Source organism: Apis cerana, linkage group LG13 (assembly GCF_029169275.1).
Source record: "Apis cerana isolate GH-2021 linkage group LG13, AcerK_1.0, whole genome shotgun sequence".
In the NCBI taxonomy this organism is placed as follows: Eukaryota; Metazoa; Arthropoda; class Insecta; order Hymenoptera; family Apidae; genus Apis; species Apis cerana.
In genome coordinates, this window is record NC_083864.1 from 5,360,562 (window position 1) to 5,378,877 (window position 18,316).

The window sequence follows — 18,316 nt, forward strand, 5'->3', positions numbered from 1 at the left end:
ATTCGAAAATTTGCCAGAGCAGAAATAGCGAGGATTCCACGAGGATCGCGTTACGAACACGTTCGTCTACGTGTTCCTCAAGAAAGCCCACTCACTAGCTCCGGAAGCTTTTCGAGTAATTTTCGAGTTTGAAACGTGACAAATGATTCACGGCCTCTATGCAGCTGCAAGAATTCCCAGCTCTCGGTGTATATGTACGTTCGAACGGACGTTCGAAGAAGAAAACGATTTCTTGATTTCACGAATTCGTTCGTTTCACGTTCGATATATTTTTCGTTCGCTTCTTTCTTCTTTTTTTTTTTTCCTATTAATTCTATTCTTTTTTTTATTTCCCTTTCCCCCTCTCTCCCCAAGTATTTTCGTTAGCGCGCTATGGAACGGAGAGGGGAGGGAGGAGGCAATTGAACGAGATTCGGTAACTTTTTCGATACGCGGTGGAAAATTTTGAAAATTGCGCTCGATTGGCCGCTTCAAAGCCGTTTAAGCCGGCGTGACGTCAACCTGTGGCCGTATTACCCCACCTCGGAGCGAAATTGCGGAAATAACGCACGGGAAACGGTCGGACCCTCGAATATCTTGCTAACCAATCGCGCAGCTATGCTTCTGTTATCACTCTACCGTGAAATGGAATTGTATCAATCGAGATTTTCGCGTTGATCGTCATTCTACGTTTCTCTTTCTTTCTTTTTTTTTTCTTTTTTTCGTATCGTAAGATTCTAAAATTGAAAATTTTCTAAAAAAAGAGTACCATTTTGGAAAAGTCCGTGTAACGATCGTATATTTGGGATACGAAAAGTTTCTACGAAGTTAATACGACAAATCGAAAAGGGAATTATTTATCGAACATTCCTTCGAACATATTTCGTGGCGTTTAATTCGTGCCGGTGACAGTGAATAAACGATCGAAACCGGTGATTCCATTGATGAAAAATTCAAAGATATTCGTTTCCAATGGGATTGGCATTTTATTCCAATCGTATAAATATATATATATATATATATATACATGTATTGGCGGTTTGTCCAGAGGAAAAATAGTGGACACGGAGGACATCGAAAATATAGGCAATTTTCAAGTTTTCAATTCCGGCCAGTTTCGGAGTGAAACTTTCCCATGTCCAATTTCATTTGGAAAACTGGAAATTCGAACTGGTCAATAGTAGTCCACTCTTGGAGTCGTTGGACGTTTTAACGAAACGTGCTTGTATCAAAAACCGGTTAATTTGAGAAAACAACGTATGAACGAAAATGAACGGGGGAAAAAGGAAGGAGGGAGGAGGAAAAAAGCAGAAAAATCTGCAGCCATATTACAAAAATTCCCACAAAAATTCTAAAAGTTTCTCTCTCTCTCTCTCTCTCTCTCTCTCTCTCTCTCTCTCTCTCTCTCTTTCTTCCCCCTTTCCACCCCCACGATCGTTGAAATTTTTTCCCACGTTAAATTATCCGAAAACAAAATTAAAAACACACAACGTAATTACATCGGGTGCCGCGTTGAATTCGTTGGTTCGTTCGCTCGTTCGTTCGTCCATTGGAGAGAAGAAAATGGAGTGAAATTCGAGGGGAATAGAAGAGAAGCCGTCGATAACGGCCGTTCGTGACGAGCATTCAATTGCGTCCAACATATTTCGCGCAGAAACGAGGTGTATATCCGTTAGCTGATTATCTCCCGTGGTGCAGCTGGTTTTTCGAACGAGGAACGAAAATTAATCATATTTACGAGTGTGCTCTTCCCTTTCTCTCTCTTTTTCTCTTCATAAATAACCGCGGAGCCGGCAGGAATCCGCGCGGTTGTTCAATTTATGCGGCGGAAAGCAAAGCGGAAAAAGGGAATGAGAGAGAGGAACAGGTAGAGCAGATCCTTGTACTAGGCGTAATCGATCTGACCGACCGATAAGGCTCCCTTTTTCACGCCGATCCATCATGACACCGTTGTTTGGCCTGTCTGCCAGGTCAACAAATCACAAGTCACTTTCGGGTAGGCGCGTGTTCGATTCGTTTCTCTTCTTCTTCTTCTTCTTTCTCCTCTTCTTCCTCCTCCTCCTCCTCCTCTTTCTTTCTCGTTTCGAGTACATTAGCGTGGCTCCAAGGGGAAATTTAGGGTTCGAGAAGGTAGAGGATGAAGACAGTGACAGATCAGGGATAAGGAACGATATATAGCGGTTTGTCCGTGGCACTGAATCGATCGTGCAGCGTTAATCCTTGGAACGGAGTGAGCGGAGGAGGAATTTATAGATAGATCGATATCGTTGCAAAGAGGTGAGAAAAAAATAGATTCGTCGATCGATAGCCACAAGCTTTTTCTTGTACCGCCGTTCCGAATTGAAATTGTTTCGTAATTCCCCGCGCGTACGGAATGGATTTCTAAAATTGCAAAGAGCATCCCCCAAGTTATTCGCGTATATATAACGCGTCCGACTATCGATCGATCAACCCGCGCCTGTCTCCTTCGATTGTTGACTCCCCCGTTGCCGTACGCCGGAATGGAAATGAAGACGTAAAGTCGAAAACACGCGGATCGTGAAATAAGTTGGCGGAAATATGGGGACGGTATCGCGATTTTCTAGCGAGTGTTTGCTCGATATTTCGCCCGATACTTCGAACCGTATAGGACGAATCGAGGCTCGATCACGACCTGGTTAAAATCTGATACTGTCTTTTTGAATTCCAGGCGAACGCGTGCCGGAGGGAGAAGCGATAGGGCGGCTGGAAACTCGTTGCTGGGTTTTGCAATAAACAGGGGGACAAGGGCCGATTTCCGATCATCCATCCAGTAACGCAAGATCAACAAATCGGGAACCATTTCGAAAGGGAGGGGGGGCTTCTTTACTTTTGAAATTTCGCGACGAACATGGGTAAATATTGATCGAGAATAACTCGAAGAAGGGAGAGTAATGAAAGTAACTACTTGCAGCAATCGTGAACACTCGTCCCGCGGTTGAAGTGAGTTTTTCCCAGCCTCAATTTTCGAACGATTCTCCACTTTTTATTCGACTTGCCATCGGGGTAATTCAATTTGACGTTCGATTAAAAATAAATCAATGGGAAAGAGATAGTAGATATGTCAACGAGAGTGAACAAAAAAAAAACAGAGTGAATAGGGGCCGTGAATCCGATTAACTTTGGAAAGCGCAAATTATCCCAAAAGCGTGTCTGAAAATGCTTTCAATCTCCGTTTAAACGAGAGACAGAGAGAGAGAAAGATAGAGGGGGGGAAACGTAGCCGCGATATTCGAATTGGTGAAAAATTCATGGTCGGGCACAGGTGCGATAGGATAGCGTTTACTAGAAGGGAAAAAAAGGAAAAAGCGTTCGAAATAGACAACCAACTGCGACTTTATCGAAGCATCGATATAATACCATCAAGATTGGGATTTCATCAAACATCGACGCTTTCGTAATTTAGAACGACCATCGCTCCAAAACGTTTCGTTCCTCTTCCACGTATACTTCATTTAAAAAAACATTGCGACTTGCATTCGATATCAGATGTCAATTTTCATCCGCGGAATGGATATCTGAACCGAGGTTTTCGACGAGTAAAAAAACACCTCCTTGATTAACTTTCCCACCCTTTCGTGCTAATCTAAAAACAGTTGGATATCGACTGTGACTTTTCCATTATACACTTTTGCCCGATCTTTGATCAAACAGTCTATCACCCTCTTTAAAAAGAAAAAAAAGAAAGAAAAAGAGAGAGGGATGAAAAAAACGAGAGAACACGAGGGAGGGGAAAAAATCAAAGCGCTTGGATGAACGAAAAACGCTGGTTGAAAAACTGATGGCTGTGAAGAGGTTTCGACAAACCTTCGCTTTGATTCCGAAAGAGAAGGTAGTTTCGAATAATAACGAATCGGTGTTCGACACCAGGAAGCGGAATGATATCGACGACGAGGGGCGCCAAGCAACCCTTAATCTTAACGATTGTCTACGGGCGAAACGAATCAAGCAGACGGAATTATAGTCGTCGCGCGACGAACTCCGATGAAATGATCATGATCATCGGTTGCCATAAATTTCCTTTTCTACTCGATCCCTCTCCTCTCCTCGGCTCGCGACCACCCCTCGTTGCACCACGTTGTCACCTATGTGACCGCACACTTCGGATCGATCTTGCAAACTTTTACAACTGTCGCTGCCGCTGGCTCGATTCCCCGTTTCGGGACGAAGAAGATTTTTATCGCTGGCGAAACTGCTGAGTTTCGTCGAATCGTTGATTACCGCTTTCAGCAGTTTCGCGACTTGTCGCGCGGCTAATCGACCGATCAAATAGAAAAATTGGCGCGGGATTAAAGAATGGGCGGACCAGGAGGGAAGCGAAATTCTGTGTCGGTGGAAACGGAAATCGTCGCTTCGTTGTAATTAATCGTTGGGAAGGGAAAGGGGGACGAGACGCACGAGTTGCACGAGCGAAATGGAAAATTGAGATAACAACCGGTTTCCCGTCCAGACGAGAATCCAGGTGGCACGAACGATCCAACCGGCGACGTGTACGGATACGGAATCGCGTAGATATTAGCCACGAAGGAAACACCGTTCGTGTCTTTGTGGCTCCCCCTCCCCTCTCCGTCTCCCATTTTGATCGATTGTCACGAGCACGCCAATGTATGTACACAGGGGGTCCCCTGTTCCGCCACCGCGGCGTCTACGTCGTTTTCGTGCTTGCCAGCTCTCCTAATCGCGACCGCTATATTTATCGGTTGGCCGTTATTGCGGAAACGACTATTTGTCATGGTCTGGTGTATTAATTACACCACACGAGTTAAGGGGGAGGGTGCAGGTCTTTGTTCGCGTAAATCGTCGTGGCAAAAGGGGACGCCGCTTGGACAACCTGTTTGAATCGAAATTGGCCTACGAAATCGGGCAATTTTCGAGCATTGATCGTTACAACTCCGTGTCGTGTTGCTGTAACGCGTGCGTGCCTCCTTCGTGGAGCACGTGGTTGACCCTGATAGAAACTTACTAAGGGTTTCCCTTAACTGTTTAGTTGCACGACTCACTTTTGCACGGGATTATTTCATAATTCAACGGAGAGGATCTGCTCGATTGTTTCTCGTCGTTCGCCGATGTGGGATCGTTGAGGGTTACGATAGTTTTGGTGGGTGTTTGGTGGTCGAGGCAAAGACCAGAATTGAGGAAGAGAATTGGGATTGGGTAAAATTTCTTTGCGGCACGAAACAGGAACGATGCAGTGGATTATACGATGTTGTTATCGCGAATATTCTCAGTATTGCAAATGGAAATCGTGTTAGTTGAGATTATTCAGAAAAAGTTTAGGGAGTATTTGGAGAATATTTGGAAAATTTACTACGCGAGATAAAAGATTGGTAGTTTAGAATTTCGAAAAGTGGTGAGAATCTTTACTGGTTAACGGAACCAACTGGTAGAGATAGTTTCAGTCTCGATATTTTTATCCGTCATCTTTACGATGCAACTTTTCATATCGGTCATAAAACTACCTTCGGTAGTTTTACAAAACACAAGCTTTCAGAGTTTTCCTTCCCTTTCTCTCTCTTTCTCTCTTCCTCTGTTTTTCCTTTTTTCTTCTTCGTAAAAGAACGACAAAGCTAGTTATTTCCTCGCCCTGTCTCTTCGAAGAACGGCTTCGAAGAGATAACTTCAGTTTCGTTTGGGAAGAAAATTACTGCGGCTTACCACTTTATCTCCCAAATTTCGCACACGGCATGGCAGGTACACGGTTTGTCCGACGAATGCGCTGACGTTCGCCGCTGTCGGTTCAAAAACGGGCAAATCCCCTTCGGCTGAGTCATTATTGGCGTCGTTTGGTCGCCTCTCAGGGCCCTCCTTCGATATTTCGCGAACTTTTGCAGGCGCTGAAAGCAAAACAAATTGGTTCGGTTGAATCGGTGCGTTTCCTCGAAAATATTCTCCCGTATTTCTAGTGGTCTGTTAAAAAAACTTGGCTGATCGATGCATAATATCTTTCCTGGAAAATGAAAAAAGAAGAAGAAGAAGAAGAAGAAGAAGGAAACGAAAGAAAAAGAAAGAAGGGAAAAACTACACTATTGACCGAGGATTAAGCAGAATTTTTACCAAGATCCATTATTCTCGTAGTTTTTACCAACTCGCTCGGTTTTCTTCCTTTTTCCGCGTATTCCGAAGGAATTTTCTAAAAGAAACTCGTCTTCTTTGAAACCTTCCCCTCAAGACGAAAGGAAATTTCTCGCGAAATTTTTAGCAGAATCGTTGGGAATTTCTCCCCGATATTCGAACGAAAGATAAAAAAAAAAAAAGAGAGAGAGAGAAACCACGTCGATCTTGTTTGCTCATTAAACGTTTCTGCGGATTAATCTCCCCGAGTTAACATCTCTGGAACGGGAAGACAGTTGCCTCCCTTATTGTTCCTCTACGCGAATTTCTTTCCTCCTTTCTCGAGATTTATTTTCCTCGAGATGGACGTGTCTGGACACGTGTTACCTTCGTAAATCCTTCGGAATTTCATCGAACGAAATTCGAGCGTTGGTATGGCCGCGGGGATCTATTGGGATGGTGGGTATCCTCGTTAGTATACCTACTAACAGTCTCTCCGTCATCATCAATCATCATCAAAACTGCGCGGAACGAGATCTATTCACGATTGACATGGATTAATTCCGGAGGAAAGTTGGGAATAAAAGGTCGGTTAGTCACGACCTTTATATCGAGCCAGGAAAGGGAAAACAACGTTCTTTTATTTCCAAGCTTTTGAATTGGGGGGGAAAGGGAGCGGAAGGAGAGATGGTACTGAGAAAATATCGTTGCCGGCTTCTCTCGAAATATTCGAAAATTCGTTTATACAGATATTCCAAGAATTTCCTGCGGGACAATGGAAGAAGAGATTTTAAATCGAGGCGTCCATTTATTATTTCCCCAAATAAAAAACGGAAATCTCATCATAGTTTTAATCATCTTTCGCGGAGTGAAACTTCGTATTCGAAGTGAGTGAATCGTCGGATTTTGGAAATTGACGAAAGAAAGGAAAGGAGAGGGAAAAAAAGAGAGAAGGAAGTAACTAGATGATAGGAAAAAACGAGAACACTTCATTCTCTTCGTTCTCTCTCTCTCTCTCTCTCTTCCCCCTCTCTTCTGCGTCCTCCTCCCTCTTTTACAATCTCTGAATCGCGGCCACGTTTTTTTCCCCCCCTCGAAAACACGCCCGAATAAATTTAATTGGACGGGAGCCGAGCTCTCGTAGCTTGATACGAGAAGAAAAGAGAGAAAGAGGGAGAGGCGTGACGGTGCTCGAGGTGCAAAAGTGCAATCGAATTATCAAACGAAGCCAACCAGAACGAGCCGCTGACATCGTAACTCGGTGTGCTGACCGTTTCGCATAAACAACGCTTCCTGGCCAAACATAGAGCGATATCCTCTTTCCACTGTGTGCAACCCTTTCCACCTCTCTCTCTCTCTCCCCTCTCCCCTCTCTCTTTCTCTGTCACTCCATCGTTTCGAGGTCTCACGTTAACGTGTCACGGGTCGTTCTTCCCCAGAGAGGTGAAGCTCAGAGTACAGATAACGCCCGTATACACAGCAGCACGCTGGCGTCATACAAATGACCAACTTCCCCTCGACTGGGTTGCAACGTCGCTCGTATCCATCCCATCCGACCCACTGATAACTGCAGATTAATTGACAAAAAGCAGAGACCGCGAATACGGATGATGTACACGGGCCCGAAAATCGTCGTCGTGCACCGGCGGGATTTAGTTACACGTCGACCTTTACCTCTTTATTTCACGTTGCCCCTGGTAAATGGGGTTGGGATCGAAGCGTGTGACGAATTTATAGGCATAGGGGGAGAGAGGAGAGGGTCGAGAGCCGACTGTTGACAGACTGGAGTCAAAGGGGTGGATGGAAAAAAAGAAAAAAAGGTTAACGCTCCCGGGTTAGTGCGAGAATTTATACCTTTGCATAAGCGACACCTGCTGCCTAAAGAATTAATGAATTTAAAGGAGAGATAACTTTATACTTTTATGGTGGAGATTATGTGTATATATATTTAAAAAGAAAAAAAAGAACGCGAATACGTTTTTTGCGCAATGAACAAATTTCACAACGAACCGTGCACAACGCATGCGTCAAAAGAAGTTTTGGCGAGTTATACGATATTTTTTCCTTGGTGCGTATAAAGTCGTTCGTATTATCTGACGCGTCTATTGTCGCATTTTATATTCTTCCATCGCGCACCATCCGAACACTTTTATGGGGTATAATGCATTTCGTGTTTTTTTCTCTCTCTCTTTTTTTTTTAGCATAATTTCCAGATAATATTTTATTCGAGAATTCCAGTTCTTATTTACTTTTTCATGTCTGTCCGAGTTAAACCATATATAAAATAACACGATTTATTCGTGCGCTTCTCCCTGAAAAATTTACACACTGTTTAAACAGTTGAAGCAACTCCATCAAACTTCTGTCTGAAATCTAAATATTTAACGAAGATATTGAAACAAGGAATAAAATAATTCAGTGCCTCGGATTTTATTTCCACCCATTAATGGAACGTGGGGGAGGGGGAGGAGGGAGGGAGAGAAACGCGTCAATCCTAGAGGCTGAAACTGAAATCCGATTAAATATCCCGGCGTACGGCGGTTGTCATCTTAATCAACGACCGTGAAAGAATCTTTGTGGAACGCGGACGGATGTGCCACTACTTTTTATCCCGGCCTGCATTAACGCGGTCGTTCACCGTCTGACCAAGCGTCGTGCGTTTCTACTCATCGCGCGTTCCTCGACGAGGGGAAAAGCTACGGTTTACACGATTCATTCGCCATTTTCCTCCTTTTCGCATTCATACGTTCCCCTTCCCTCGATCGACGTCGCTTCATAATATTGTAAACCGCGTGGTTAGGAAAGATCGTCGAAAGGCCGAGAAATGTTCCCTTTCTGTTTTTTGCTCATGGCCCCCCAGCTATTCTTCTTTGGACGATCGTCGGGATATTTTATGGTTGGCATCTTTCTCCCATCTTCTTTTCTTCTCTTTTCTTTTTTGTCTCTTCTCTCCGCGCTCTTCTCCTTTAAAAAAGTTATGCCGCGAGCGAAGAATAATTCTCTCGGACGTGCGTCAATTCCGATTTCCATCGACGCCAAAGCTCGGCCAGACGATTCGATCGTTCGCTCCACCCTTATTTGATCGATGATTATAAAAAATAATTGACGCCAGTTTCGAAATCGGGATGAAAGTTTTTCGCATCTATATCATATGTGTATGTATCTCGAAAATATTTCATCGTAGGCGTATTAACATTAGATGGGATGGGAACTTGCAAGGAATTAGGATGATAGATTATTTGGTTTATTAATTAATTAAGCGTCAGGAGCAGGATGCAGTGAGCGACGACTTAATTTATCCTCCAACTTTTTCACGAACACTTCGATCTCTCGTCGATGCTTTTAGTAGAGTGATACAAAGGCAACTCAAACTGAAACTTAAAGCTTGTTTCGAACATTTATTATGACGAAAACTGAAATGAAAAAAAAAAAAGAATGAAAAGGAAAATTTCCACTTTCCTTTTATTCGAATTTATATTCTCAAATTCTTAGTTTGTATATTGTTGTGCTTAAAGAAAAATGAAATAAAAAGGGGAAAATAACGCTTTAACGTAGACGATAAAGGTTGTCTCTGCGGAGAAAAGAAAAAAAAAGAAAGAAAGAAAGAAAGAAGGGATTCCGCTCGCAACGTAAGGAAACCGATAAAAGGAGGCGTCTGGTGAATTTCCTTTCCGGTGTGTTCTCGATAAGCAGAGCTGCGACGTGGAATACAAATATCGAGTGGAGCAGCAAGGACGCAGTATGTACGCCGGCATTAAAGCGAATTACTATGTGCTAAATCTCGCAGCGTTACGCTATCTTTCCTAGGCACTCGACTCACCTCCATTACGACCGTGGCTTTTTTCACCGGCAAACGACACTTTTATTTCCCCAAAAGCATTATCCCGTTTTTCCCCTCTTTGTACCCGAGGATTCTCTTCGTATTCCTCGTCCCTCGCGATTACGTTTTCCTCCCCCTCCCCTTCCTCTTCTCTCTCTAGGCCTTGGAGAACGCGTGTCGTTTGCGTAAAACGATGACGAACGGCTTCTAAATCCTCGCTGGGAGGGAAACGAAGGAGGATTATAGGGATCGTTTACCGCGATGGTAAGGAACTTTTTTATCGCGTAGACGCCTAACGGAGATTGGAATATTTCTCGACTGGCCCCTTCCATCGCGAATATTAATTCTAACTAAATCCAAATGGAAATGTGTTTTTCTAAATACTTGAAAATCATTGAAAATAAGATTGGAAGATTGGAGGGAGGGGGTTAAGCCCATATCCCTTCGAAAGGGAACTTCATGCAACTTTTATCGCCTCGAAGATCGTTCTCGAAGAAAGTGCATCGCGGTTATTCAAGATCCTCCCATCTCGTTTAATCCCATCTGCCTGGGATCAACTTTCCTTCCCTTCTCCTCGAATCTCCATTGGAAGAAGTAGCGATCGAAAAGGTACAGGATATCGGTTAGAAGGACGGAAGGGTGAAGAGGAGAGGCGGCTATAAAACTACAAAGCAAACCAGCCGTTAATCTTACGACTGGCTGGAATCGTGCGGCGGTCTACCGCTCTTAAACCAAACCAACCCTCCCCTCCCCTCCTCTCTCTCTCTGCCCCTCGGTCTACGTTCCGCCGCTCGAAACAATGAGGACGAAACTTTACGGTCGCGCTAGGCCACCGGGAGAATCATATATTTTCGCCGCAATGCTCGTAAAGTGTGGTCGCTCTTGCCAGTCGGCACATCGCCCAGTTGCGTGCGCCCGTTCTAACACGCGACAGCGCCGTGTCAGCGTGTCACTGCCCACTGGCCTCCGTGTAATTTCCACGGAAGTGGACATTTCCTCTTTCGACCGCCATCCCACGCCGTACGTGTACGCTCTTCTTCCCACTTTTTCGCGTGCCTTCGCGTTCACGGGCGGAAGAAAGACGTGAAAGTAGAATGGAAATGGAATAGAATACTCGTCCGCCACTTTTGCTTTATTGTTCTTCGGTTTGGAACGGAGGAGCGGGAGACGAGACGGGAGGATACGTTCTTTTCTGTGGAGAGGAAATTTTTCCCTGCTTGGGTCGATTAAAAATCTTGCGAAGGATGAGTGTAGAGAGATTTTCCACGCGCGAGTTTTCGTCCTCTTGCGACAAAGAAGAAGTTTCCTTCTTCTGAGAACGGTAAAATTGCTCTCCTCGCATTTAGTTTTAATCCAGTTTCGCGATTACTCTTTGCGCGTGGAATAAATGGTTGTAAAGAGAAGTTGGTTGTTCTTGCGAAAGGATAAACGAAGTTGGGGATACGAAGTGGGAATGGTTTTAGATTGTTTTACATATTGATATAATGGAATCTCGTTCGTAATGAGGAAAGAAGTTCGTTTCATCGGTTTGGATTGCCCAAATGATCCTCGAACGAGGTTTACTTTGTCGATGCTTCGAGAAATGAAAGTTACGCTTACGCCGTTTTGTTCTAATTAGATAAATTGCAACGTCGTTGGAACGAACGTCGAGTAATTTCGGAATATCTTATTATATCGACACGATATCGCGATTATTTGTCCATTCTAAATTTAATCTTTAAATTGAAATGTTCCTGCGTATCTCGTTGTGTAATTTCACGTGTAGCAAGTTTAATTTTATTCATCTTTCGTGAATTATACACTTGCGTTGCTATTTCTAATTGTTGCCAGAGAAAGCTGGAACGGTAGTTGTTCCATTGTTTAACAAACTGGGGCACCGCCGTAACGGTAGATGTGTCTGGATATCCTATTACTATGTCAAATAATTCCAAGACAGCATGCGTTCTATATAATGTAATAATGGTTTCTAATAACAATGGATGTGACATTTCGATCGTCAGACATTCACTCGGGCGAATAGTTGGACGGAAATCGAATCACGAGTGCGAAATTATTGTAAAATACAAGCAACTCGAGCAATTCGAGAACGTTTATAACTCGTATGTGGGGAGGGTAATAGAGCTGGTTGCAATCGTCTTCATCTTCGAAATTTCTATCCTCGTTCTTGCACAAACTTACTCGTCCGCGACCTCGTCCCTGGTTTATTTGCATATGATGCATCCACACGAACAAGCTACGCTTCCACACGTGTTCATGTGACACGGATACCTGCAGTTAGACGGTCGAAACTATGCACAGGGGTAATAGATGCACTCCGCGATGCAATCGCTGTCACTACTATTTCGGGGTAATTGTAACGTAATAAATGTAACGACACTTGGAGGAAATTACGTTATTACTACGAATGAAATTAGGAAGCAAAAATATCTCACGGAAGGTATCTACTATCTGGGGAAAAAAGCGGATATATACTTTGTTTTTCGCTATTATTGTGTTTCCAAATATAGGTGTTATATCGTCAAGAATTAATTTACTTGCGTAACACTGGACTAACCAGTTGTTTCATCGCAACACCCGCCGAAAACCTATTAAAATTATCAAAACTTTGCATCGCTGTAACTTGGAAGATAATAACGTTTTGCCAACGAAACGAAACTCGTTAGAAGCGGGGTTCTTTCCCCTTTAAAACGCTTTTCGTTTCATCTCGATACGATTCCCCGTTCCCGAGATATCGTCGTGTAAAGAGAAAGGCAATTTTTAATAATTTACTCCCTCCGTCCTTGCCGCACACTCGGATCTCTCCCTCGCTCGCCCTCACTGACCTATCCCACACTCGCGCCACGTGCGCTGGTCAGTGGACAGACACTGAGTCAGCGGTTTTTTTTTCACTATTACTATCGGGGCGTACGCGTTTCCAGGAAAAAATGTAGGTCACGCTGCGTTCAAGAATTCGAACATTTCTGCGTTTTAAACGCCCAACTTTGATCACTCGTATCTCAGCAACCATTTGAGATATCGGGATGAAACAAAAAGCGTATTAAAGGTTTCGCTTCTCTTATCTATATTTTAATACGCGTTTTGCCATTCTTCCGATTGAATTTGTCTTTTCGATTTAACGCTACATTGTCCGCGCTTCGTCCGCGACTTTAATTAATTAAATTACGAATCTAGCGTAATTATTAATAGCGTATCGGAATTGCATCGAGCGACAAATTAATTTCTTGGCATTATGATGTGACGTTGTTGTAATTACATCGGCCGATAAATTAGTTAATCGGGAAAAGAAAGGGGAAAAACTCATAGTTGGTTTATAATTCATGGCGCAATAACCAACGTATTGAATATAATTTTCCCTTGATATGGGGAACATGAAAAATTAAAATTAATGATTCAACCCCTCCCTGGTTACCGGGCCGCGTTTCAATCGGGGCCAAAACAATTACTCCGCATCGCTGACCCTCCCCTCGCCACTTTTTGACAATTATTTCGCACGGTATTCGCGTCGCGCCGCAAAATATCGTTCTCAGATGAATTGTCCGTTGCGGTCGCGATAATTACGGTTGCATTTAATTCACGCTCGATCAACGGAACCATTTTCACGCGTATTACACGTGTGCGTGCTCGGTAATGGAATTACCGGGGATCGCTGTGTCGAAAGTGAAATTTCCCTTCGAAGACCCGGATGCAAAAATCATCGTGAGCCCTTCGCCGCGATGAAGAGACCGCCACGTGCTCGACACGTGTGCTTAGTGTACACGTATGCGTAGCTGGCCTCATCCCGTTGCACGAGCTCGTGTTACGGATTATAAACGTCGCGTAATTCGCGCGGAAACGGAGGGCTGAAGTGAAATTTGCCAGTCACGGCACATTATGTCGCGTAAATACGACGTAAGTGGAGGGAGGGAAGGTGAGAAGGGGGAGGATTTTGCTCTTTTTCAGCCCTGTGTATAACTCGTGTATAATTTTCATCCGCGTATTTCCACTCTCCGCTCTTTCTCGCTGCTAGCTATTATCTTTTCACGCTTAGATTCGTCGGGTTTCTTCATGCGCCACTCGTAAAAATGCGTAACTACGTAGAAATTCGCTTTTCACTTTTTCACCAGTTTTATCGTTCTTTTTCAACGTTGGAGAGGAGAGGGAGGGGGAGAGAATTCTTCTTTTGTTTTTTCGTCGAAACAAAGTAAGACGAAATGTTCGTATTGTTTTTCAATTAATTAATCGTCGGTAGGATTAAAGAGGGAATCGAAGGAGAGGAGGAAGGTTCGGGGATGCAGGAAAAGGAAGTAAATTGACGTAACGCTGGAAAAGTCCAGCGGGGAATGAAGACGAATTAAAGAGACGAGGAGCCGGGACAAAGAAAGGCGGTGTGCTGCTAATAAAACTAAACTAAACCGGACTTGTTCAAGTTTCAAGCAGGGACGGCGAAAGGATAAACGAGGTAAAGGGGAGGAGAGGTGGTGAAACAAAAGGGAAGAAAAATGTAAGAACTCGTTTCTATAGTGACTGGGACAAATACTTTCGTGTATCTTATTTCTTCGCGGACTCGGATAACTGTGTGTCACGCGTCGTCACCGTTGGCAAGTGGCTGCCTTTAGAATTATACGCGACATTTTTCTCCAAGAAAAGAAGATCGCCCTTCCAATTTGTTAGTAAGTTAATAATAAACGTTAAACAAACTCGGAGAAGAAACGCAGGAGGAAAAATAAAAGATAATTAGCGTTACTTTTCATCCCTCTCGGTTCACTTTAAAATATAAATCAAGTATTCGAGGGGAAAACGATTCAAACTGTTCTGTTTCGTTATTCACTTTTCCGTTGCGAAACGGAAAACAAACTTCTTCCCGATGCGGGTTGTGGGAACAACCACCACCGCCACAGTATTTCGTATAATAAAATTAAACGACTCGAATACGTGTGTATGTGTGCGTATACCTAAGTTGCCTGGAAATTATGATAACGTTTGTCTCGTTGTGGAAAAAAATCAGGGTGGAAGAGAAAAGAGGAGGAATAAAGAGAATAAATTGCGAAAAGGGAAAGAGAACGCAAGGATGTACATATAAAGGAAGACGGAAAAGAAAGGAAGGAAGGTCGAGGAAAGGGGGTGAGAAAAGCATGGAACAAGGGTGGTGAGAAAGTTGAAAAATGCGAGGAAGGTGAGAAAGCTTTCTGGGTTTCGTGGGTAGAAAATAGGTGGCACGTATCCGCACTTCTAAAGAGAAGAAATCACTCGACCGGATCCGATCTTTTATTTATTTATTTATTTTTCTTGTTTTCCTTTTCTTTCCCCTGTTTTTCTTCCTCCTCCCCCGCTCTCTTTCTCTCTCTCTCTCCCCCTCATTTGTCTAACGACCCGTTGAACGGCCCGTTTCTGTCCATCAGAATGACGGAACACGATATCTCAACGTCGAAGCGGAAGCAGACCTCTTTCCGGTGAATTTTTTCGTGCGACGAAATTAATGCGCGACGATCAATCCTCTCCGGTGTGATGTGCATTTCGCGAGGCGCTTATCGGCGTAACAATTGCTCGAATTAAAAGGTTAAAGGATGTATGGAGGGAAACATCTCTTCTGACAAACTGTTGAAAATTATGATTTTATCGGTCAACCTTTTATCCGCTTCCATCCAATTTATCGACGTTGATAATTAAACGGAATCGTCAATATATTTGTTGCGCGATCGATCTCTCGCACAATTTTTCTCCGTCAAACTTCAGATTTAAATTTCGAAATTTTGAAATTTTCTTCTTCCTTTTTTCGCGATATCCACGTAATCGTGTATCAATTTAGATATATACGGAGGGAGGGGAGGAGAGAAGGAATGACCTACTTTCAACCAATCTGGAATTAAGTTTCTGCAAGTAACCATCTACCTGTTTGAGTACGAATAGCTTTTAAAATCGCGAGGCAGCCGGACCTGTTGGCGAACTTTCGTAATTGGCCGAACAACTTTGGACAACTTAATTTTTCCCCCGGGGTCAGGTTAGTTCAGCCAATGGAACGCAAATAAAATCTCAGACGTCGATCGATCGGCAAACTTGGATTCCGTGGAAGGAATTTATGAAAAAGCGTCTATCGCGTATCCGATAATAAAGTAATTCGATTTGATTGGAAATTACGATAGAATCGTACAACGATACCATACGCCATGAACGGATTGAACGACACTTTCGAACAAGTTCTTTCTTTTTTTTTTATTCCTCTCTCTCTCTGTCTCTCTCTCGATTTCCTCTAACTTGTCCACTCTTCCGTAGACGGAGGCAATCTTCTCTCCTCTCGCGTTTCCACGATTTATTGAAAAAGCTGAACAGAAGAGGAGAGAGAGCATCAAAGTTCGCAATTTGCACCAAGTGCGAGCCTGTCTCGTTGAAGCGGCACAGAGATCGGGTCGAAAGTTCAATCTCGTCTCCTCTCGCATTTCGACTGATATTTTGTTCCGCGAATGCTTCTCTCTGTCTCTTTCTCTCTTTATCTATCTATCTATCTATATGTATCTATATATATATATATATATATGTATCTATATATATATATATATATATCTGTCCTATCCCGTCTCTCATCCCTTCGCGACTCACCGCTTCGCGGATTGATTTCTACGACCCAACTTTTATATTGCCGGCGGGCGCGACGAGGCTTCGTTCGATTTCAATAAAATTAATTACAAACTACCGACTGAGACGTCCAGATCGCCGGACGGGCGCCACTTTTAATTAATGTTCCGCAGGAAACGAATAAATGACGCTCGAGATCTGGCTGGTTCGTCATCGATTTTGGTATAATTTCGATAATTAAACGTCTTCTCGAAGAATATTTTTCCAACCGGATGTAATTGCCGGCTCCCTTCGAGGCGCATGATTATTCGAACGACAGGGTCGAACGATGATGAAGAATATAGAAAATGTTTATCGTATATTTTTATAATTAATATTTTTATTTGTTCGTAAGAGAGGATTTTAAAGCGGGTATCGGGCTTTAATCGGACTGATTTTTATGCAAATTTAAAAAGGAAAAAGGGTGGGGAGGGGGGAGAAGCAGAGAGAAACAGAAACAGAGAGAAAGAAAGGACGTAGTCGGTGAGTTTAATCGGAATTTAGTAGCAGTGTCTGCTGTACGCGTACGAAATAAAAGATTTCCCTTTGGCTTTTCTCGTGAAACGTTTGCGAGGCGAAAAAAAAAAAAAGAAAAAAAAAAGAAAATCGACGGCCGAGGAGACGATTATCGGTTTCATTTAAAGCTAAATTAAGATGGATGCACGTAATAGGGAGTAAATTGAGGATAAATTACAAAGGGGGTTACGAAGAAGAAGCACTCTTGTTTCTCTTTCGTTCGGAGGATTACTCTTGCTCTCGCTATGTAGGGGAGCCATTAACGACAATTGACCCCACCGTGTCTAATGTAGATTTCAAGGCCGTAGAACACGATCGACAAGTGACATTGCAGACGTTGCTGCACGGTACGGACGCGCCGACCCATAGAAATCTATTCGATCGAGCCAACGTTTCACTATACTGTACACCGCACGAACATGGAAACACATTCAAGCGGGGAGAAAAAATAAAATTGCCTCGAAGAGATTCCCTTTCGAAAAGTTGGAGCATTCGATTCGATCCTACTTCCAATTGAACATCAAATTTATTTTATCGTGAATAACGAAGGGCGGGTCAAAGAGGGCTGCTGTATCGCGATATGTAAAATTAGTCACGAGGCGCGCACAGAGGGCTTACGAGAAAAAGAGCAAGCCCCCGGAATGGGCTCGTTTATTTGTAAACCTTTGTGAGATTAGTTTCTGAAGCTCAGAAAGCGGAAGCGGGAAAAAAAGAAGATGGAGAAAAAAATAGGGAGGGAGGGGGAGAGGAGGTAAAAGAGTGCACGGCGCCAAATGTAAGTTGCTCGTGAAAGCCATATGACGTAGACGCATACCGAATAATTTATTTCTGGTTGCTGGTGTGCAAGTGTGCACGTGAGTGTTCCAAAAGGAAACGGTTCGCGCAAGGATAATACCATCCTGGCCAAAGTGCGAAGCTCGTCCCTCCAATTAGTTGCACAATGCAATTACCGCGGGTATTATTCCATTACGATGCCTGTTGTTCGAGTAATTTAATCATTGTGCAGCTCCGCCTGGCGATGTATTATTCTGAAAACCGTAGAGGGCAGGGCAGAAAAAGAAGATCGGCTTCCTCTATTTTTCTTTTTTTTTTTTTTTTTTTTTATTCCATTCGAGGCTACAGGGAAGGGTTTACGCGCGGTGGGATAATTATGAAAAATATAATTCCTGTGGATGTGAAAAAAAATGCGCGTTTTCTTGTTGCTATTATTATCTTGGGAAGATCAATTACGCGAACCAAAGTGTAATTAATCGTCGACGAGATTATATTTTTATTACAATTATCGTACAAGGCATATTGTAACAATAAATAGTCTGGTTAAATTCTAATTTACAATCATCGGTG

General features: G+C 43.3%; 1 protein-coding gene across 2 annotated transcripts in view; it reads right to left on the reverse strand.

Annotated features, from left to right (window-relative positions):
• LOC108000175 (uncharacterized) overlaps positions 1 to 18,316 on the reverse strand; it is a 90,406-nt gene that overhangs the window by 52,381 nt on the left and 19,709 nt on the right. For both annotated transcript variants that reach the window (XM_017060383.3, XM_028667832.2), the window contains exon 3: positions 5,653 to 5,831. In XM_017060383.3, coding sequence (XP_016915872.1) covers positions 5,653 to 5,831 — 179 coding nt within the window. The remainder of the gene's footprint in view (positions 1 to 5,652; positions 5,832 to 18,316) is intronic.